Source organism: Penicillium atrosanguineum (assembly GCF_028827265.1).
Source record: "Penicillium atrosanguineum strain IBT 20685 chromosome Unknown utg000002l_segment0_segment0, whole genome shotgun sequence".
Taxonomy (NCBI): domain Eukaryota; kingdom Fungi; phylum Ascomycota; class Eurotiomycetes; order Eurotiales; family Aspergillaceae; genus Penicillium; species Penicillium atrosanguineum.
The window spans coordinates 3,704,644-3,726,188 of NW_026623134.1; the positions used below are offsets into that span (position 1 = coordinate 3,704,644).

Here is a 21,545-nt window from a genome sequence, read left to right on the forward strand (position 1 = left end):
CATCGCAAGGCTCGGTATGACTCTTTATGCCTTGAGCATTCGCTTTGTTCTTTCTATCCTTGTTAAATCCTGATGTTATGATGACCACTGCATTTATTCCATTCTGAAGACTGGCGGTCGATGGCTGTGCCTCGATGTGTACTACAGGTCTGTTTGTTTTTATTGATCATCTGTAATTTTATCTTAATTTTCGGATATTTACATAGTACGGAATACATTGAATACATTTACCCTTATACCCTTATTATCCACTCAAGCATTGTAATGACCAAGGTCTCTGTCGGCTGTCTTGTAGGTATAGATCCAAGGATGCAGTCATACTTTCGTTATCGTTCACCAAATTTAACTTCCATAGAAGATGATGGAAAATCTCTACCTATCGACTGTGGTTTGCATTTATAACCAATTGGTATATCTAACATTTGGAGAACGTTCAGAAAGACGTCTTTATTAAGGTCCAGAGAGATGTCTTGTAGAATTGTTGCAAGTTATTTTCATTTCCTATCCTCATATCTCACATTCAGCCTTCACTATATCGACTCCTCTTCCGCCCCCATCCTTCTAATTTTAAAGACTGATATTCGACCGTTCTCTTTCATTCCTTTCACCCGTCATTCATCCTCTATCAGAGAGCCAGGGATCGACTATGCTACTAATTCCTGGTTCAAGCCCTCCAAATCAGAAGGGTTTGCATCGTCCATCCATTGCCCTTTGTGATTTCTTTGCTGGACTCCTTCCGTTGCTGATGCATCAGGTGGCTTTGCAGATCTACAGGATTTGAATGGTGCATCCTCCACCTAAAACAAAAGGCTTCATTCGGCGCTATCTGATCATATTTTGGTGGTTATCTCCACTGAATCATGCATTCTAAGTGACGGCCTATTTATGGCCATTTGATTTGTTTTATACCTGGTCCGGCTTTAGTGTGGACTTCTCTCAATCACTGTATAATCTTGGAAACTTGTCTAGATAGATCTGTCCCATTCAAGGATATCTTACACTACACTCTACGATACGGTACGCACGTTTAAAATATAGCCTAGTCGATTTCCTATTAAAATAAGCCCCGTCTAAGTAGCCAAGCAATCAAGCCACTGCGAGCACGACAGCTAGGTACAGAAAGAAAGAAATAAAAAACACTCTCGAAAGAGAGAGCACTCCTGGCGCGACGACTGAAAAAAAGGGTGACAAGAAAGGAAGCAAGGCCAGAGGGATCCACGTGCAACCCGTCTGGCCTTTGGTATTTTTGATAGTTGAGGGTATCGGTACACATTGCTCGTGATTAGGTAGGCCGTGCATAAGATGTCGTGGTTAGGTGAGACGCGTATGCAGACGAGCCTGGAATAAGCTAGGCGAAGCTGAACTTACTCATTGCCGTAGGTCCAGCTGGGCTGGTTGTGTCCCTTGGGGTTATGCAGGTGTGTGGCGGGGCGGATGGCTTCGGGAGAGTTGTCGAACTCCTGGTCCCAGGATGATTCCATTTGTTTGATTGATGCAGCGCGGTCAGAAGAGATCGTCTTGTTCTCGCTGTCTGATTTGGTGGGTGTGGGTGAGCCGGACATCTTCCATTGCGCTTCGAGGTTGTTTCTTCGGCTAGCGTTGTTGCCGGTCACGCCTAGAGGTTCATTTTGCGATTTTGACTGGCCGGGGGTCGACTCGCCGTCTCCGTCGAACAGACGGTTCTTGTACAGACCTTTGCCGCGGTTTCCGTAAGAGCTGATGATGCGGTCGGCGTCACCACCGGTTTCGTCGTCGGTCATATCGAAATGCTTGTCTGCGTCTCGGCGTGGCTTGTTTACGGCCGGTCTGGCGGGGGGAGTCGGCCTCGCCGCCACTGTAGCCAAAGGAACGCGCCTCGTCGGTAGATTTGGGCTTGGGAGTGGCGACGTCGTCAAAGTCCCAATGGGCCTGCTGGCGCGACTGGGCACGTTGTGGCTCCTGCTTCACCTCCAGATCGGCATTGTTGGCGCCAATCTCGAAGTGGTCGTATTTCTTGGGGTCACTCTTGTAGTATGCACGATCCTCGGACTTGGCGTGCGACGCATCGTCACCGCCGATCTGGAAGTGGTCGTATTTCTTGGGGTCACTCTTGTAGAACGCACGATCCTCGACCTTGCTATCGTCCTCAAAGATCCGGTTGCCCTGGAACCTGGGACCAGCCTGAGCTGTCCCACGCCCAGCCTTTGATGGTGTGCCAGGCACCTCGTCGTCGTCATCTGTCACAAACAAATCACCGTAAGAGCGCGCGTTAGGCTGAGCACCGCCATACGGGCGCACCACTGCAGAGGCATCCCGCTTGCTGGGTGAGATAAGCTCTGTCAAAGACCCGGCAGCGTATGGGTCTTTGATATATCGCTTGCCATTGTGGCCGGGCTTGCGGGTTTCCTCTTCGCTCGAATTCGGGGCCTCGGTTTTGTTGGGGGACAGGAGATCGAAAAGGGAGTCTGCGGCGTACGGATCCTTGATATATCGCTTGCCGGGCGAGGCAGGGCGCGGAGGAAGGTCATTACCCTTGGACGGGGCCAGAGCTGGGGCTTCAGAATTCAGAGTTGCAGCGTTCCTGAGTAGCCGGATCTGTTCCTTGCCATCGCGGATGGGCCAAGCACGAGCGCTCCTACCGATCACCTGGACGGCCTTGAGGAGCGCAGCTTGGTCCCAGTAAATTCGAACCTGCTGGATCTCGTTTTGGGCATTGAATTGGACGATGTGGAGCTGCAGGAAGCTGCATTAGCGAGGATCGTACTTTGGAGGGAACCGGGGTAACGCGATCTCGGGGCATTTACCGTGGAGATGTTCGCGACGCTGTCGGCCAGGAAATTATCGTCCATCGTGGGAAGATAGGCACCGCCACCGTTGAACTTCAGGGTAACGTCAATATCGAGGCATAACGCGTTGGAGCTCTCGATCACACTGATAATATCCTCAGACTGCTTCTCCACGATTGACGCTTGACGCCTCACATGGCTAGCGACCGCGTCGGCGCCATCGATGCGAGTTGTGGTGGGGACATAGATCAGCGACACATTAGCGGCCAATGGCGCATTGCCCTTGTTCAGGAACTTCTTGTAGCTATCCTGAAGATAAGTCATGATTGCTATTGCTATTCCCAGTGTTGCCAGACAAGAAGTTGGGAGAAGGGGGGAAACGGGAGGATATCAGGGGGAAGGGAAAATGAGACAAACAGGCCGAGGGCAAACTACGGGGCCGAGACTCGAAGGTTGACTATCGGCGTGAACTGCTAGGGAAGGGATTACTGTTGGCCTGCATCTACGCGACGTGACGTCTCAGATACCTACAAAGTGTATGGGCCACTCCATACAGACGCAGGTACCAGCAACCTGAGTGGGCAACGGTTGACACTCGAGACGAATAGTAAATAAACCAGACGCACGGGGAACCCGCAAAACGCGCCAGTGTTTCAGCATCCGGCTGAGCCCCAGTTACAGAGCCACGGGTTACCCTCATCCCTCGGGCAACTCTCTCTTCAAGTTCGGAATTCCAGAATCCTTCCTTCGGAATGAGAGAGTTGTCTGAGTTATAGCCTGGTCTGCATGAGCGGATTTTCTGCAATCTGCAATTTTCTTTGAATCTACGGAGTGCAGAGTATGTCTTACGTACTACCTGTCTTCTGGCCGATCTTTCTAGACCTTTTTAACTCTCTCCCTCTCTCTCTCTCTCTCTCTCTCTCTCTCTCTCTAAAGCTATTTCCAACGTCAATTGACCCGGAGATAAGAGTCAATTTCTAGCTGTGTAATTGTACATGTTGAAATACTGTACAGCAAAGTGCATCCGTAGCTGATGTCTGGGTCCAGACCTCGGTCGATCTGCGAGCTGCGGACATGGGACATTCTCTTTTGGTTCTGATCAATTGAATTGATAGCATGCATATGTGAGTGAAATATTGGAATGCAAGGGCTGCTGTCGGCCTGCACTCGATTTTGGCTTCGCTCACTCAAATCAAAAAATCACATGCAAAAGATCGGATAAGTATCACCATCCGTGTAAACTCCCAGCAGCGCCAATTGTAAAGAGGTCTTTTTGTCTCCACGAGAACGTTTTGTTTCAAAGATTGGCCGCGCCTTCGGCAGACTGGTCTCGTGCGTAGATTGTAGAGTAAGAGGGTTGGGTATGTATCGCGACTCGTGTCTCATTAAAGGGGTCTTTCAGGAAATTAAGTTAGCATTGAGATCCTCAAAAGATGGAGATATCTCCTCACCCAAGGTAATCCTCCTTGATCGTGCCAATGGCGTTGATCGCAGCCACGTCGGGTTTAACACCAAGAATCTTCAGGCGCAAACTGGTTCCCTTCTCGATCACCTGGTCTGCATGATCGGTGTACTGCGGAGGCACGGTGTTCGGCTCCCATTTGATATCACCGGGGATGTTCTTTCAGACTCGTTAGTGACCGGACTCGTCAAGGTGAATTGACCGCCCATACCTTTCGAGCAATAAAAACGGACAGGGGACCCGCCAGAGTGAAGATACCAGTTGGCTTCACGGAGGTAACGACGGCGTCAACCTAATGGTTCTCGTTGTCAGCACAGAGTTCACAGAGCCAGAACTGAGAGCCACGGGCCAGAGCAGAGCCCGAATTTCACCACGTACTGTTTCTCCTCGGAAGGGCTTCCAGATGATCGCACGATACTTAATCGTGTACTCAGCATTTCCGCTTGACGGAATCACTCGTCCCTCGCCAATGTCGACCATGTCCATTACGCAAATCACGAAATGATCACCTGTGCACCGGCCTTCCTCCTCCTCGTTGAGTCGGGTGACCAGGTAGTCTCGCATATTAGGTCCGAAATAGGACGGATGCAGAGAAATGATCTTGGTCTCCTCCTTGAGAAAAAACATGTTTGCGGTGGTTGACGGGGGGTCGGCTGCAATGCGCAGTGGGGGGGTGAGAGGTCGTCGACGACGGCGCCGTGTGCGGCCTTGCAGCAGATATGGCTCGAGCTCTAGGGGTCTCTTTCTGTGCAGAAACAGATGTGAGGGAGCTCGGGGATTGAATTGCGCACCGGTGGTGCAGGATCGTGGTCAATTAGGGTGAGGTCGTTGACGGGCAACTAGGTCATGGCCTGAGGGCGAGGCAAGACAGAGAGTAAAGACTGCACGGAGATGGAAGGAGAAATGAACGACACTCGGGAGCAGATACGGTATCTGCCGGGAAAGAGGAGGCAGATACACCGATGCTGCGCGCTTTCTGGAGCTGAGATTGTCTCCGCCGATGAGGGACTCGGCATGGTCGGTCACGTGACGATAGGTATAATGGAAGAGCTCAACGCGACATGGAATTGTGATTCGATTAAAAGATAAAAGGCTGTAATTATCTTTTCATCATTGATTGGATTTGCCAGAGGGTACTTTACCGGGTTTATGGCTTTTGGTAAAATAATTTCTTAGCATTTCAATTCATCCTTATTCCCGCTATATATTTGCTACTCTATTGAGTTAACCACCAGCGTAGGAGACATTCACATTGTGACTGCAAGTTTATCCTCTCATCTAACACAGTTGAAAGATGACCCAGCGCAATGAATGACTTTCATTATCTCATATATTTATAAATGTCCAATTGGAGTTGTATTATCTTTCGACATTCGTGGAACTGTGCATTGAGGCCCAACCAAAACGATTCTCAACCAAGCAAGCCGATGGTTTAATTGAATTTAAAGAGTTTCTGAAGCTTAATACGTGTACTTCAATATCACAAAATATATCTTTCCAAGTTAAGATAGTGAAATTTCAACGTAGTACGAGATCTTACAGTCGGTGCCACTGTAATTGGCGGACCGTACAACACTAAAACACACCCTCGGCCCAAGCACATGACGCTCAATGGCGAGGCATTGCACCACTTAGCGCGACCGTATACGCGATGATGTAGCCTCACGCCTCCACCCCTCAACATTTTGATCCAAACGCCCACCTGCCCTTGCCCTGTCACATCAGCGATCAGTTCAACATGGCCCTTAACCTCGAAAAGCAGTTGCTCTTCGTGAGTATCCGAGTCTCCCGACTAACCCGGGACCATGGCTAACTCCCGCAGTATGGAGCTTACCACAGCAACCCAGTACGGAGCCCCCAGTTGATGAGTGATGGGACACATGGACTAATGAGCTGCACAGGTGAATGTCGCAATCCACATTACATGCGTACCGGCCTTGCTATTTACTGGAATTATCTTGGTAAGCTGGCTTGACCTGGTCCAAGACCGACCACTGATGCTTGAATCTTAGGCATGCAACTGTCCAACTCTCTTTAGCGTTCCCGACGTCATCTCCCTCGAATACCTTCCTGCAAATGCCGGAACGATCGGGGCCTTCATATACACCATCTTCTACGTATTACTCGAACCGGTGGCAGGCGGCCTGATCGCACCGCTGGTGATCGGCTCAGCAGCGTGCGGAAACTACCTTCTGGGAGAGTACGGAATGATCGTGAATTACTGGGCCGCGGGCATTCACGTCGTGTCCTGGCTCGCGCAGTTCGTTGGACATGGAATCTTCGAGGGTCGGGCTCCGGCATTGCTGGACAACCTTGTCCAGGCTCTTCTCCTTGCTCCGTTATTCGTGTGGATGGAGATTCTGTTCTTCTTCGGGTATCGCCCCGAGCTGAAACAGCGCTTCGACAGTAATGTGGAGAAGGAGATAGCCAAGTTCCGCCTGGAGAAGCAGCAAAAAAGCAAGGCAAAATGAACGATCGGCAGTGGACGAATGCGGATATCGCGGATATGCGGATCGACTTTGTTTTTGACTCGGTTATGATCGAGCGACTTGCGTTTTCATATCTCGAGACGGAAATTTTTAAGGGATCTTGAATGATGTGATCTGTCATGCCTGCAAATACCTAGCGGATTGGCATAGAATGGGCACGAGCTGAATTTCGGGTATCGGCCCAAGGCACGTCCTGTATTACCGAAGGACAGAAGTACCCAGGAGGTGAGGTTATGGTCCACCATAGCAATTAGAGGTAAACGACAATAACACCATAACACCATAATGCATTATATACCTCTCTCGTAGGTAAGAGGTACAGTAAAGGAACAGGGTCCAATGTATATACAGCTCCGGTTGCCGTGACGAAACGCATTAGCTAAGCGAATCACTTGACCAGGGAACCCGCAGATCCGAGAAGAGAAAAAAACGGGAAGGGCTGGCCCGCTTCGGAGGCCAGCTCGCCCACAGTCGTCAGCCCCAACCACGAAGGATAGGAATTTTTGGAGTCAAATGAGAGAGCTAGAATGGGAAAAAGAAGCTTGAAAAAAATGTAGTAGCTATGGAAGGTCGGGTATGGCACAGTGTAGCAGCAAGAAATGGCCAGCGTGGAGACGGGCCACATCGGAGAAGCCAGTGTCCGAAGGGGCTTAGCGCGAGTCCTGAGAATCCTGGCCTGCCCCCGACGACAAAGCTCTCCTTCCCACTCACACCTTCTCCTCCCTTCCCGATCTCCTCTCCCCAATTACATCTCTCCTTCAGAGAATTCATCCTCCCATCCTCTGAACCTCCTTCACAATGTTCAGGAACGCTCTGCGGCAGTCCAGCCGCTCCGTTGCGGCCGTCCAGGCCACCGGCCGCGTCGCCTCGGTGAGTTCATCCCATCCTGGCTATCCTCGTCCATCAACAACCCGACCTCTTCCATCTCGAATTTGAGCTCGATTTGTCCTCGGATCCATTTTCAACCCTCGCCCTACCCATTGAGGATAGCCTGGTCGACCTTTACCCCAATGGCCTCGTCGCTGACAAGTTTTTCATCCCCAGGTCCGCGCGGCTGTCCCCGGCCCCATCTCCGGCGCCTCCAAGCAGGTCCGTTCCTACGCCTCCGAGGCCAAGGCCCAGCCCACCGAGGTTTCCTCCATCCTGGAGCAGCGCATCCGTGGTGTTCAGGAGGAGGCTGGTCTCGCCGAGACCGGTCGTGTTCTGTCCGTCGGGTACGTCAATCCCGCTAGGGTCGCATGAGAAAAATTCGATTCCCGGATTCAATCTCGCCAAATATGCCCGCAACAATCACCATACGACTACACGACGAACAAGAAACTAATTGAGATTTCGAACAGTGATGGTATCGCCCGTGTCCACGGTATGACCAACGTCCAGGCTGAGGAGCTGGTTGAGTACGTGCACCCCAATGTCTTGGCATTTCCCAACTCGGTAATCTAACATGACAACAGGTTCGCCTCCGGTGTCAAGGGTATGTGCATGAACCTCGAGGCCGGCCAGGTCGGTGTTGTGCTCTTCGGTTCCGACCGTCTCGTCAAGGAGGGTGAGACCGTCAAGCGTACCGGCGAGATTGTATGTCACCCCTGTTCCCTCCCCCCTGGGTGGAGGTCCGTCTGATAATGGATCCCACCAACCCGATTCTCAACAACTTATACTAACAAGTCATTCTAGGTCGACGTTCCCGTCGGTCCTGAGCTCCTCGGCCGTGTTGTCGACGCTCTGGGTAACCCCATTGACGGCAAGGGCCCCCTGAACACCAAGGAGAAGAGCCGTGCCCAGCTTAAGGCTCCCGGCATTCTCCCCCGTCAGTCCGTCAACGAGCCCGTCCAGACTGGTATGAAGTGTGTCGACTCCATGGTCCCCATCGGCCGTGGTCAGCGTGAGTTGATCATTGGTGACCGTCAGACCGGTAAGACTGCCGTCGCTCTCGACACTATGCTCAACCAGAAGCGCTGGAACTCCGGCAGTGATGAGTCCAAGAAGCTGTACTGTATCTACGTTGCCGTCGGTCAGAAGCGTTCCACCGTCGCCCAGCTCGTCAAGACCCTTGAGGAGCAGGACGCCATGAAGTACTCCATCATTGTTGCTGCCACCGCCTCCGAGGCCGCTCCCCTGCAGTACCTTGCTCCCTTCACTGGTTGCGCCATGGGTGAGTGGTTCCGTGACAACGGCCGTCACTCCGTCATCATCTACGATGATCTGTCCAAGCAGGCCGTTGCCTACCGTCAGATGTCCCTGCTTCTCCGCCGTCCCCCCGGTCGTGAGGCCTACCCCGGTGACGTCTTCTACCTCCACTCTCGTCTGCTCGAGCGTGCCGCCAAGATGAACAAGACCCACGGTGCTGGTTCTCTCACTGCCCTGCCCATCATTGAGACCCAGGGTGGTGATGTGTCTGCCTACATTCCCACCAACGTCATTTCCATCACTGACGGCCAGATCTTCCTGGAGTCCGAGCTCTTCTACAAGGGTATCCGTCCCGCCATTAACGTCGGTCTGTCCGTGTCCCGTGTCGGTTCCGCCGCCCAGGTCAAGGCCATGAAGCAGGTCGCCGGTTCCCTGAAGCTCTTCTTGGCTCAGTACCGTGAGGTCGCTGCCTTCGCCCAGTTCGGTTCCGATCTTGATGCCTCCACCAAGCAGACCCTTGCCCGTGGTGAGCGTCTGACCGAGCTGCTCAAGCAGAAGCAGTACTCCCCGATGGCCGTTGCCGACATGGTTCCCCTCATCTTCGCCGGTGTTAACGGTCTCCTCGACTCCATCCCCGTTGCCAAGATCCTCCAGTGGGAGAGCGACCTCCTTGCTCACCTCAAGAGCACCCACCCCGAGATCCAGGAGACCATCGAGAAGGACGGCCAGGTCACCAAGGAGACTGAGGCTAAGCTTAAGGAGACCATCTCCGCCTTCAACAAGTCTTTCAACGCATAGGTGAACTAGAGAACAACTTTCGACTGATCACGTCTTGGCGATCGTTCTGTTTTCCTGACTCTATGTGTATAGACCAGATAGCTTGTACAATTTTGAGGCCATTATTTCGTTCTGTTCCCTTTTTCTCAGTGCCGGCGGCTCCTGGGCTCTTTTCTCACGATTACGCCCTGGATGTAGCGATTTAAAATCTACATGTCCTACTGGTCCGGGGTAAATCTGTTAAATGTTGCCCTTAGGCTGCTGGTCTCGCAAGAGGGAATCGGCTGATCTATGGGCTACCAAAATGTGATTATATCCTGTACGTTTAGATTTTTCCGCGCATTGGAGGGCGCGAGATGGGGGAAGGGCCATTCTTCCGTCTGGTCTATGTTCTCCATGTTGGATCCGCAATTTATCTCTTTTGTTCCAAAATACTTGAACTGTACGAAAGTTGTAACCGTGTGGGTAAATAGTCTGTCGTGTCTCTAGAACGACTCTAGGCAGTGGGATGGTATATCAGTTACTCAAGTCAGGGTAATTTATATCACTTCCCGTCAAGGGTTTTTGTTGTCATTTTATACAAAGAAGCACCGTGTTTGCAGCTTGCACTCGAGATTCCTTAATTCCAAGTTTCTCTTGCCTGTGAACAGGCACGTCCTCCCTTCGTACCCAAGTCAATGTCTTTGTCCACAAAGTCACCTCTCCACCATTCCTCTCAACAGTACTCCATGTATGCACCCTAATTTACAGTACTCCATGTATGCGCCCTAATTTACCCGGCGTACCGCCGCATGCCGGCAGCTGCGATCTCGGCAAGTGAGGCCGAATGCGGCACCCGATGCCTTATCGATAAGCGATCAATCTTTTTCCCTCTGAAGCATCAGACCCCGCGTGAACAGCAAGCCCAATTGTCCCATTTTCTGCCTCTAGCTACATATTCGTTGTCATGTCGGCCCCTACAGCTTCAGTTCCCTCCTCCTGCAAGGTGGTGCTGGCCAAGAACGTCTCCAATGGCCTGCTGAAGGAAGTCCAGGAAGGCGTCAAGACTCTTGACAAGCCGCCGCACCTGGTTGGTTTCCTGGCTAACAATGACCCTGCGGCTTTGATGTATGCGCAATGGACGCAGAAGACCTGCGAGGAAAAGTGAGTATTTCAATCTTGTCTTGATTTGCGGGGTCACATCTACCTGCGAGAGCCATGGTGGGGTTACTTGTATGATTCATATCTGCCCCTCGTCGCGATCGCTTCAACCAGAACGGCATTTAAAGATACGGACACCTTAACAAAACACATAAAACTAACCGCCTTTTCAATAGTGGCTTCAAGTACTCCCTCCGCGAAGTCTCCCGCGACGACATCGAAGGCGCCATCCTCTCCGCTAACACTGACGACGAGGTCGATGGTGTCATCGTCTACTACCCGATCTTCAACAACCGCCAGGATCAATACTTGCAGCAGATAGTTGACGTCTCCAAAGATGTCGAGGGTCTCAGTCACCGATACATCTTCAACATGTACCAGAACATCCGTTTCCTGGACCCCGAGACCCAGCGCCAAAAGTCTATCCTGCCCTGTACTCCGCTGGCAACTGTCAAGATCCTCGAGTACCTCAATATCTACAACACCGTTCTGCCCTCCGGCAACCGCCTGTTCGGTCACACTATTTGCGTCGTGAACCGGTCTGAGGTTGTTGGCCGTCCGTTGGCTGCGCTGTTGGCCAACGACGGTGCCTGTGTTTACAGTGTTGATATCACTGGCGTGCAGAAGTTTACTCGTGGCGAGGGACTTAAGAAGCATCGTCATGATATCCATGAGATGGAGGGTGCTACGTTGAAGGATGTTGCGCCGCTTTGCGATGTTGTTATCTCGGGTGTTCCGGGTGAGAAGTACAAGTTCGATACTAGCCTGCTCCGTGAGGGTGCTGTTTGTGTCAACTTCTCGAGCGAGAAGGTGTGTAGTACACGGTCGATTGTCTTGAGTTGCAGCTAACATGGTCATTTAGAACTTTGGCCCCGAGGTCAAGGAGAAGGCCTCCATCTTCGTTCCCTCCATTGGCAAGGTTACTATCGTCTGCCTGCTTCGCAACCTGCTGGTAGGTTTCAACTTGACATGATCTCATTTTTGCCCACAGTCTGACCATTTCACAGCGACTCAACCAGAACCGCCGCTTGGATGATATCAAGCCCGCCGCGGCTACCGAGCGCCCTGGCACTATCGATGCTTAAATGCAGCCACCAGGCTTCAAAATGACGGATGTGATGAGGCTTTATGTGAAAATTTCTAGTTTAGACTGTTGTTTTAGCCATTGTTAAATATATTATGAAGATGTATCGTCTTCCACGCTCCCTTCTAATGACGTTGTAGTAGTACTCCCACCCTTGGCCGGCCGACAGGTTCTGGAAACCAAACATAGACTGCTGAGCTGATTCGAGATTTTTTTTTTAATACTCTTTCTACATCATCCTGGGATGCGTTCACGCCTATACTGTACTTTGGCGACGTATGGGTACCTTATCCAGACTAAAATAGCATATCCCGCGTGCCAATCGACGCTAGTGGGGCGGGAGAGGCAGCCGTCGTGTCCACGTCCTTGACATCGGGATCGCAGTCCGCTTTTTCATTTGCTCTGCCTTGACGGAGAAACGCAAGAACCATGTCTCAAACTGTACCTGTCGAACAGGGTAGCATCCCGGCCAGTGTCCGACCACATCCAAGCGGAGATCTATCAGCGGAATCCATTCACGACGAGATCAAAGGCTGGCTTGAATTTATAACGGTAAACCCTCTTCCATATTCATCCTACCTAGGTAGTACTGCCGCTGAGAGAATAAAAGGAACAATGGACCCCTCTCCCGAACCCTGAGGAAGATCTCCACCAACGACGCAATCTGATCGAGAAATGGGCCGCAGCTGACCAAAGCTTCCGCGACGTATGCAAAGCAAATCTGATCAACATCCAAACCTATACTTACCTCCAGATTTCAAAACAAACTAGTCCTACGATCTCCGCGCATCATTTCAAACATCATCACCCCCAGCACTCCAAACACTTCCCCCAACTCTCGAACAGAGATTCATCTGCTCGGCCCCAGTAAACCGAGAAACCCACCCAACCAACTACACCAATCTTCTCAAGATCCTCATCATTCTCTATCTATCACAAAGCGCAGGTGGTCACCCATTCAGCCACGCCAAAGCCGGCGAATCTCCGAATCCGCAGTTTCCGACTTTCATCGCCGCGGACTCTAACCTCGAAGTTGCGGGGCAGGATCTACTTGCCGCGCTGTTTTTGCAGAATGCGGATTTCCGTATGATTGCCATCAGCCGGACTGGAACCGTTTTGTTCCATAATTTGGCGCATAGACTTTGGTTTATTATTGACCAGTCTGGTCTTGACTCGGGCCGTGTTTCGTTGGTCCAGTTCGGGCCTAATGGGCAGGCGATGCTTGCTGTGGCGAGGAGACCGTTTAATCTGGGTGAGATGGATATTGGTGGGGATGACGATAAGAATGAGCCGTATGTTTTCTTTCCTTCCTTCCAGTCGGACGGAAATATCGAGAGACTTTATGGCTAACCTTCGCTTTTAGGCTGGATATGAATTGTAAGATTCTTGATATTCTAGAAGGAATTGAAGGGCGTGGAGAGTTCAGGGTTGCTGGATGGGGAAACAGGGAGACTTGGGCGAGAGATATTGAACGGTGTGCGCCGGGATATTTGGAGCTTGAGGCGAATGGTCGTGAGGTGGAGTTTGAATTGGAGTCTCTCCAGGAACTTGTTCGGTAGTGATGGGTTCCTTGTATCTGTTCAACGTTCATTATGAGCCAAAGTATACCTTGAAGTTGTATAGGTCGTCACTTGAGTCTTAGAAATTCGGTCGTAAGGATTCTAGGCTTGCGAATATGCTACAAACGAATCGAAGTAAGCTTGATATACAGTCGTCATTTTGGTCTACGATGATGATAACCTTGGAGGACTTGAGGATCCCAGGCCCGGAGACTACGAGAAGGTCTCTCAGAGCAAGATTTAGCCATACGAAGAGGAAATTCCAGGCAAACATGGCTTACGATCATGACTTCCGCAATGACAATGATATGCAACTCCGTGGCATTATAAGATGCCTTTTATTCCCAATCAGATAATTCCAAGATCTCATATAAGACTCTCTTATCAGACCCAGATTACACTCATCGCTTGGCATCTCTGCTGCTCTCACCAGGTGGCGGAACAACAGCAGCAACACCACCAGTCTTCTTCTCGTTCTCCTTCGCCGCCAATCTCAACACATCAACCTCACTAGCCAGCCAGCGACGGAACGGCTCGGGATGGAACACGCCGTCTTGTGAGAACCATGTGGTGAAAGGTGCTTCGATACGCTTGTCTTGAAGTACCTTTCCGTTGGGTGATTTGTAGACCACGTGCAATTTATATGGGACGCTATTCTTCACGACGGATGAGGAGATGGAGATCTGTAGATGTCGTAAGCAGTCTGCCCATGAAAAAAAGAGCTGGAAAATGGCGTGGAAGGAATATTTGTGCACATACAGTCTCTCCGGTCTTGCGCTTTCCACTAAACACCTCCCCAGCCTCGACGGCCCAGATCCAGTATGTAAGCGCGCTATTCAAGATGAAGTATGTGACAACGGCTGCGATAATCCAAGGCGAGGTAGTCGCTTCCCAGCCTAGCTTGCGGTCGGCATAGAATGTGAAGCCCGCGATTGCGACGGCGCTGTATCCAAGCAGGAAGCGGACGTTGCTCTTGGTGTGGTCTATCGCGAAGGTGTAAGGGGCGGGGAGGTTGGCCAGGTAAGGAAGGAGAGCATCGTCACTAGTCGACTTAAGGTCTAGAAGTTGAATACATGTTAGCAAGGGCCGAGTAATTGGCGATTCCATCGAGACCGCGCCGTATGAAGGAGTAGAGCGAGGGCTACTGACCGTTGGTTGAGTAGACGGGCACCTTGGACGCCATTTTTGCAATCTGAGCACAAGAACGGCCGTGCTAGGTCCACTTCCTGTCTTGTTGAGCTGGAGGAATGGTAAGTGTGGTGAGGGCGTGTTTATGGACACAGTTGCGTCGGAGGGAGCTAACGGGCCAATGACCGCCCGCGCGACCTCACCTCCTTCAGGCTTCATCCTCTCCGCACCAGCAACCACCCGCAGATCTCTGGGGTTCCTAGTCACCAAGCCCGTCAATCCTTCTCTTCTGGTCCACTGGTATTTCCTTTCACAATGGCTGTCCAAGGAGATGAGCAGTCCATCCTTCGGGATCCGGCTCTCTTGTGAGATTCCCTCCACAGCGTGCGGGCAAGCCGAGCTAACTTCTACTGCGCAGTTACTGGATTCTGTTCCCTATCACTGTGGTTATGGTATACTCCCCAGATTCAATCCATACCGTCCTCTTAAAAGACACCAAATCTAACCCCTCCGCGATAGATCCTAACTGGAATCCTACGCCACTATGCGACTGTCCTGATGAACACGCCCCCCAAGTCCTCCTCCACCCTCGCTGAATCGCGCGAACGTCACGCCCTTCTCCGTGGCGTTAACCTCCGCAACCATGCTTGCGCCGTCTTGGATCGCGAAGCCTTCGAGGCACGGAAGAACTACCTGGTCTCGGGCTTTCGCAGTGGTTCCTTCTTGAAGGACCCCGACAACCGTGGCCAGCCGCCGGCGAACCCGATGACCGATCCGAAGGGAATGGAGGCTATGATGGGCATGTTGAAGGGCAACATGATGATGATGATCCCGCAGACCTTGATCATGAGCTGGATCAATGCCTTCTTCTCGGGCTTCGTGATTTGTACGTGCTGGCCTTGATGCTTCGGAGGATTTATCGCTAACTAATTGCAGTGAAATTGCCTTTCCCTTTGACCATTCGCTTCAAGTCGATGCTGCAGTCTGGTGTCATGACTCGGGACTTGGATGTGCAATGGGTGTCAAGTCTGTCGTGGTACTTCCTCAACCTCATGGGCTTGCAGTCCGTGTTTGGCTTTATCCTCGGCAGTGATAATGGTGAGTCTTGTCCTGTTATCAGTCAAATAAGCGTCTTCATTGTAGCTAACGTAACTCCCAGCTGCCAACCAGATGGCCCAGCAGGTGGGCATGGCCAACCCCGCTGCCATGATGAACCCCATGCAGCCTGGTCAGGACCCCGACAAGCTGTTCTTGGCCGAGGCCGAGAACCTGGAGGTCATGGAGCACTTCTCCATTCTGAACGGAATCGAGGAGCGAGTCCTGCAGAACTTCCTAACTGCTGTGAACTAATCGGTCTTTGGGTGGAGGTTTGACGCTCAGTATTGGTGTATATATGTGCCCTGAAAGGCATTACTGGCCCTGATAGACAATAAAATTCGTGATGTCTTGAAGAGTTGCCGCTACGAATCAAAATACGTTTTGTAATAGAGTTTCCAAGATTCCCAAATCAACGTTTCCATTCAAATCATTATATTGTTCATCATAGCCTCAATTCATGCCCAGGTATATCTAACGGTAGTTGATCACGTCGTTCAAGACCCAGACCTCGCCATTGGAGACCTTCTCTGCAATACTGTCCACTTCGACGTTGCCCGGTTGGATCTGATACCAATTAGCTTTTGTCGACCTGCGATTGAGCAAAGGTACTTACGAAAATCTTATCGCCCTTCTTTTCCCACCTGAGTTTCACTCCGCCGACAGTCTCAACCTCTTCTCCGCTTCTCCATGGGCTCGCCGGGATAAGATGGGCTTCAACGAACTTCTGCAGGTTACGCTTCGCTCGATCCTGTCCCTCTTGCCCCTCATATGCGTCCACCTCCCCAAACTTGCTATAATCCTCTGGAGATTCCCACGGCTTGCGAGGTAATCCTTGGATAGCACTGTTACGGGGCGCGAGGACGGTCATGTTCTTCGATGGGTCATTCAATCGGGAAGCGATCGGCTCAAAGTCCCGAGTCAGCTGGGCGAAGATGTTGATTCCCTTGGTCTTTGGAAGAACATCTGAGATAATAGGCCCATTTTCTTGACCTGAGAGGTCCTCTTTCGGCGCTACCGCCTGCGGTTTGAGCATATCCGGGATGAGTTTATCCATGACTGATTGTTGAGTAGGCAAAGCACGGAGGATTTGTTGATGGTGATTAATGGGATTTGAAAGACCCCACAAAGCAGCTGTAGAGCTTGTAAGTGTCAAAAGTAAAGCTAAAGACTTGATGACTCCAGAGCCTTTCATCTTGGATGATTTTGTGCCTTGAAAGCGCAGACATGCCCTCGCCAGCCATGACGCAAGGTGCACGTGATGCGGAGTGGATCACCTGATCGTTATCGATAAGAGCCACCAGAAATTGGACGGCGGGGGACTGTTGCTCTCTACGTACTGCTCTCGCTCGCTTTGGCTCGTCTGGCCGATTCATTGGCAACATGTCGGCCCTCCAGACGTTTATGCTCGTGGTCGAACACGACAAGGAAGAAGCCAAGCGCATCGCGGAAAGCGTTGCCCACGGTAATTGCGCCCCCGCACTGACAACATATGACTTTGACTGAGGTGCTATACAGATCTTGAAAGCAAGAAAACTAGCCTGATCGAAATTGTGCAAGGACTCGCCGAATACATCAACGATGAAGACCCAATTCTGCGCGGAAAGGCTGTGTCTTTCCTTACCTCCGTTATCAAGTCGCTACCACCCCGGTTCCTGTCTAGACAGCAGATTCAGGTTTTGACGACCTTCTTCGGAGATCGGATTGAGGATGGAGGTGCTATTGCGGGCCTGAAGACTTTGCAGGCATTGGACCGGTTTACCAAGGATATGGCCGCTGAGACTGCGCAAGCGTATGTGCACCTTGATATGTGTGCGGGTTGCCTGTGTCGTGAGCTTGCGAGCAGAGACATGAGGTAGGGCAATTGACGGTGCTAACATACTTATAGAATGTTCTCTAACTTCCAGGACCTACAATCTCGGTCCCAGTCACAGCGATTCCAGGTATACCAATTGCTCAACGATTTGATGTCGAACCATCGCAAGGGTGAGTTTGCGACATTGCGCCTCTTTGCAATTGAATCTTAGGCTGATAATTTAAACAGCTCTTCTTGAGATGGGTGATATATCTCTCATCGGAATTGTGGATCTTATGACAGGAGAGAAAGACCCGCGGAATCTGATGATGGTCTTCTCCATTCTCAAGGTCGTTATGATGGAGTGGGAGATTACAAACCACGCCGAGGTTAGTCTCTTATTGATTGAGATCGGATAAAATTGCTAACTTGAGCAGCTCTTGTTCGACTCGGTATACAACTACTTCCCTATCACATTCCGGCCGCCACCAAATGATCCATATGGAATCACTGCGCAAGACTTGAAGGGCCGACTCCAGGATTGCATTTCTTCAAACAGACTATTCGCTCCGCAGGCTATCCCGGCTTTGCTCGAGAAATTGGACTCGACATCCCCAAATGTCAAGAGAGATGCTCTCAATACTTTGATTGCCTGTATCCACTCATATGATCCAGACACCGTGTCACGATGTTCCATCACCATCTGGGAGGTCCTGAAGTTCGAGATCCTTAACGCCCAGGAAGAGTTCCTTTCGGAGTTGTCTCTTGAGGCCCTGAAAGGAATTGCACAGCGGCTCTCTGAAGGCGTCACTGAAACCACCCAAGAACTCCCACTGGCGCAGTATCTGAAGCCTATCACCAAGGAATGCAACGAACAATTGCAAGAACCCCAACAGAAGCAGGCGAAACCCGCACAGCAGATTCTTGGTTCTCTATCATCTTCTTCAGTGCCTGCATTTACCCTCGTTGTGCAAACTGTCGTCGCTCCAATCTTCACAATTTACCAAGAAGCAGATGGAATTGTCAAGCAAAGAGCTCTTTTGGAAACATTGTCTGTTTTGTTCGAGTCTGCCATCAATATCTTTGGAAAGTGGACAACCCGTGGGAGTGAAGTCTCTTTTGTAAACCCTCTGCTTGAGTTCAAGGATCAGTTCTCGGATGTCTTGGGCCAAGCCTTGATGGGTGCCGCCAAGGAGGAAGCTTCGTTCCGAGTTACTGCATTGAAGGGATTCCTTCGCCTCTCTACTCTGCGTGATTTCTTCCAAGATAACGAAATTGGTCTTTTTGTGCAGTATCTAGATGAAATACTTCTTCAAGAGGAATCGGTTGGTCGGGATGACTTGAAAAAGGAAGCTATCGCTGCGCTTGCGGAGATCTCCAAGCACAAGCCCCGGCTCATTATGGACATTACATTCCCTGCCTTTGTGGCGACCCTCCCCGATGAGGATGATGGCACCAACACAATCTACTTGTCGACGCTGGATACTCTTGCCCAGATTAGCGTCGAGAGAGACATCTTCGAAACCTTGTTCCGTCGTCTTTTCAGCAAACTTTCCATCCTGCTTCAGAAGGAGCAACCTGGCTCTGTGGGATACCCTCGTGCCATTCTGGTGACTCTTCTCTATGTCATGCAACAGAGAGATATGAAGGCGGATCCCAACGTCGACCTATACTTTGACAAGATTGTGATTGGTCTCTGCCGTAGTGTTTCGGAGGCGGCTTCTGGAAAGTCAAAGAACCGCGTTCTCAATGACGCTACTATCCTCGACACTCTTGGCCGCCTGTGCAATCTTTTGGTTCGATCTGTGTCGATTCAAAAGCAGGAGCAAGTTGCGGAAAATGTATACAGTCTCTTCTCATCGCCATCTGACTTCTCACCCGTGCCATTCTCCCAAGGTGCGACCGCTGACCAAGAGCGCACGATCATTGTGTCAACCTACCTACTCGCTGGTCTTTCCAAAGACTGTGGGAACCGCATTCCATATACATCACCTGATGTTTCTGGACTGCTTCAAGATCTGGTGATGCGCTCTGTCTCTTACGATACAGAACCTGCTACCCATCTCTCTTTCCTTCGTCACCTGGCCTTGCTTGTCAATAAGTTCCTTTCAAAGCAGGACTTGAATATTGCCGAGACGGCGTTTGACGGTCTAGTCTCTGGGAAGGGAATTCTCAACCCCGGCACGATTCGCACCGTATTCTGGCTCTCAAAGGCCTTGGTTCTCCGTCTCGCTCCGACAACCACCCATATCCTTACTTCGCTCCTGGGTCTGCTCTCCTCGCCAGATCAGCAAACCAGCGCCGCAACCGCCCGCGGTTTTTCCATCCTCCTTGGTGACGACGATGTCCTCTCTGCGACGAATGGCGCCACAATTCGTCTGCTCTCGAAGCAGCGCGTTTTTACTACCGTTGTGCCTCTGATCTCGTCCCGTATCCGCGACGTCAACACCGCTGGCCCTGCCGACCATACAAAGTCAGACCACATCAAACCAGCCCACTTAACCGCTCTCGCCTGTATCCTCTCCACCATCACCACAGCATTGGTCATGCCTGAACTCCCAACTCTACTCCCCCTCCTCCTCCAGTCCCTCGACCTCCAAACGCTCGACTCCGTCGCTGTTCGCGCAGCAACACTCGACACCCTCGCCGTGATCATCCGTGACAACGGCGTGGCCGTGATCGACCAGTGCGGACACGTCCACAGCCTCGTCGAGAGACTACTCAAAACGACCCAAGCCAAGACCGAGACCAATGCAGTAAATACTCCTCGTCTTCGTGCCGATGCCCTCAAATGCCTGTATCTTCTCGCCACAAAGCAGACCCCCGCCGACGCAGGGTCCAAAGCCCCGGAACCGTCAATCTCCCCGCTTCTGCCAGAGAAAAACGAAGTCCTGCGCTCCCTCCGCGCAGTCCTGGACGATCCCAAGCGAGACGTACGCAAGGCCGCCGTCGATGCTCGGAGTGCATGGCTCCGAGGCGTAGATGACGTACCCGAGGACGAGGATTGAGAATTTCTATGACCGTTTCTATCGTACATAGCTTCTGATTTGCATTCATCTAGAATAGAAACAAATGCATTTATTTCGGAGAAACGCCACCGCTCGACCGAACGCCCAGACCACCCAGTGAAGATAACCAAAAACCAAGATTGAGAAACACCTAGCCCCCAGAATAATTCATAAACCATAAGAAAATCCCCCATCATCTGCCTCATATTGTCTTCCTCCCGGGCACTATACAGTAGAACCCTACCGAAGCGCCCCCAAGTGGATTCCCAGGCCAGCACTGCAGACCCTCGCAACAGCCCTGGGAATTATTGGTAGGTTGGCACTGAGATCCTTCTACGGCGACAGGCATTGTTAGACACCAATTTCCATCTCTCATCGACCCAACTCTGGACCATTTGAACCACATACCAGGAAGACAAAGCATATGACTCCAAGCCGCAGATAAGAGATCAATAGCAGCGGCATTGGTGCACGCGGCCAAGGTGGCCAGGACCAGGAGACATGATTTCATGATGTATAATCGACAATAAGCCTTCAGAGATTGGGCTTTTGGAGTAAAAGAGATCCCTGAGCAGGAGGTTGGGTGATAATGTGATTTGGGGGGGGGGTCGTCTCTTTTGCCTTTATCTTCGCCGATCTGCCAATCCTAGCTATATCTATCGGCACGTGGGTCGGGGTGACTGGAATGTCCTATCATGGGTCTATCTTGATGAACTTGGAACTTTGAGCTCTGGAGTTGGGTAGAAAAGAATGAGAATTAGCTTGACTAATTTGGCTATGCAAGGAGCTTCAACTTGGTGAGTTCTGTCGAGGTACAATACAGTGGTCCTTTCCCTTGCTGCCCCACTGACCCCAACCCTGACGATCCGCTGGGTCAAAGCTCAAATGAGTAGGTTGGTCTTCCCTTCCGCCCTGGATACCAAGGCCCGGTCGAAATAGGGTGACTACGACGCAATACAGTACCGAACCAGCATCCGAGCCCAAACTAAAGTCCTACGTCGTTCGATGTTCCAATACTAGTATTGTTTCATTTTCGACTTGGCTAAGGAGGACCTATCCGCGCCCCTCCCCTCCGGTGCATGGTATAGACCAACATCTCCGTATCCAGTTTCGTAG

General features: G+C 51.2%; 10 protein-coding genes across 10 annotated transcripts; 6 read left to right on the forward strand and 4 right to left on the reverse strand.

Moving 5' to 3' along the window:
- Positions 1-1,364: 1,364 nt before the first annotated feature.
- Positions 1,365-3,089, reverse strand: N7443_003162 (uncharacterized protein; the record flags this gene model as incomplete). Its single annotated transcript, XM_056883218.1, has 3 exons — positions 1,365-1,774; positions 1,800-2,712; positions 2,784-3,089. The coding sequence occupies 3 exons, from the start codon at positions 3,087-3,089 to the stop codon at positions 1,365-1,367; spliced, it is 1,629 nt and encodes a 542-aa protein (XP_056745059.1).
- A 1,123-nt stretch (positions 3,090-4,212) lies between these two features.
- N7443_003163 (DNA-directed RNA polymerase II subunit RPB7) lies at positions 4,213-4,854 on the reverse strand (the record flags this gene model as incomplete). The annotated part of the gene is made up of 3 exons (XM_056883219.1): positions 4,213-4,386; positions 4,439-4,519; positions 4,606-4,854. 3 exons carry the CDS (start codon positions 4,852-4,854, stop codon positions 4,213-4,215), a joined length of 504 nt encoding a protein of 167 aa, XP_056745060.1.
- A 1,111-nt stretch (positions 4,855-5,965) lies between these two features.
- Positions 5,966-6,698, forward strand: N7443_003164 (2-hydroxy-palmitic acid dioxygenase MPO1; the record flags this gene model as incomplete). The annotated part of the gene is made up of 4 exons (XM_056883220.1): positions 5,966-5,998; positions 6,050-6,073; positions 6,129-6,188; positions 6,240-6,698. 4 exons carry the CDS (start codon positions 5,966-5,968, stop codon positions 6,696-6,698), a joined length of 576 nt encoding a protein of 191 aa, XP_056745061.1.
- An 816-nt stretch (positions 6,699-7,514) lies between these two features.
- N7443_003165 (F1F0 ATP synthase subunit alpha) lies at positions 7,515-9,641 on the forward strand (the record flags this gene model as incomplete). The annotated part of the gene is made up of 5 exons (XM_056883221.1): positions 7,515-7,586; positions 7,761-7,930; positions 8,057-8,113; positions 8,171-8,291; positions 8,391-9,641. 5 exons carry the CDS (start codon positions 7,515-7,517, stop codon positions 9,639-9,641), a joined length of 1,671 nt encoding a protein of 556 aa, XP_056745062.1.
- Positions 9,642-10,566: 925 nt separating this feature from the next.
- N7443_003166 (methylenetetrahydrofolate dehydrogenase (NAD(+))) lies at positions 10,567-11,845 on the forward strand (the record flags this gene model as incomplete). The annotated part of the gene is made up of 4 exons (XM_056883222.1): positions 10,567-10,763; positions 10,937-11,570; positions 11,623-11,712; positions 11,768-11,845. The coding sequence occupies 4 exons, from the start codon at positions 10,567-10,569 to the stop codon at positions 11,843-11,845; spliced, it is 999 nt and encodes a 332-aa protein (XP_056745063.1).
- Positions 11,846-12,273: 428 nt separating this feature from the next.
- N7443_003167 (ATP synthase subunit alpha) lies at positions 12,274-13,403 on the forward strand (the record flags this gene model as incomplete). Its single annotated transcript, XM_056883223.1, has 4 exons — positions 12,274-12,396; positions 12,455-12,550; positions 12,616-13,136; positions 13,208-13,403. The coding sequence occupies 4 exons, from the start codon at positions 12,274-12,276 to the stop codon at positions 13,401-13,403; spliced, it is 936 nt and encodes a 311-aa protein (XP_056745064.1).
- A 401-nt stretch (positions 13,404-13,804) lies between these two features.
- On the reverse strand, positions 13,805-14,586 carry N7443_003168 (signal peptidase complex subunit 2; the record flags this gene model as incomplete). The annotated part of the gene is made up of 3 exons (XM_056883224.1): positions 13,805-14,086; positions 14,163-14,461; positions 14,553-14,586. The coding sequence occupies 3 exons, from the start codon at positions 14,584-14,586 to the stop codon at positions 13,805-13,807; spliced, it is 615 nt and encodes a 204-aa protein (XP_056745065.1).
- Positions 14,587-14,846: 260 nt separating this feature from the next.
- On the forward strand, positions 14,847-15,881 carry N7443_003169 (ER membrane complex subunit EMC3; the record flags this gene model as incomplete). Its single annotated transcript, XM_056883225.1, has 5 exons — positions 14,847-14,896; positions 14,950-14,983; positions 15,051-15,417; positions 15,468-15,629; positions 15,691-15,881. 5 exons carry the CDS (start codon positions 14,847-14,849, stop codon positions 15,879-15,881), a joined length of 804 nt encoding a protein of 267 aa, XP_056745066.1.
- Positions 15,882-16,100: 219 nt separating this feature from the next.
- On the reverse strand, positions 16,101-16,836 carry N7443_003170 (uncharacterized protein; the record flags this gene model as incomplete). Its single annotated transcript, XM_056883226.1, has 2 exons — positions 16,101-16,193; positions 16,243-16,836. Coding segments are annotated over 2 exons (687 nt in total), but the record flags the coding sequence as incomplete, so codon positions are not given.
- Positions 16,837-17,009: 173 nt separating this feature from the next.
- Positions 17,010-20,429, forward strand: N7443_003171 (MET18/MMS19 family protein; the record flags this gene model as incomplete). Its single annotated transcript, XM_056883227.1, has 5 exons — positions 17,010-17,091; positions 17,145-17,418; positions 17,515-17,612; positions 17,671-17,810; positions 17,859-20,429. The coding sequence occupies 5 exons, from the start codon at positions 17,010-17,012 to the stop codon at positions 20,427-20,429; spliced, it is 3,165 nt and encodes a 1,054-aa protein (XP_056745068.1).
- Positions 20,430-21,545: the final 1,116 nt, after the last annotated feature.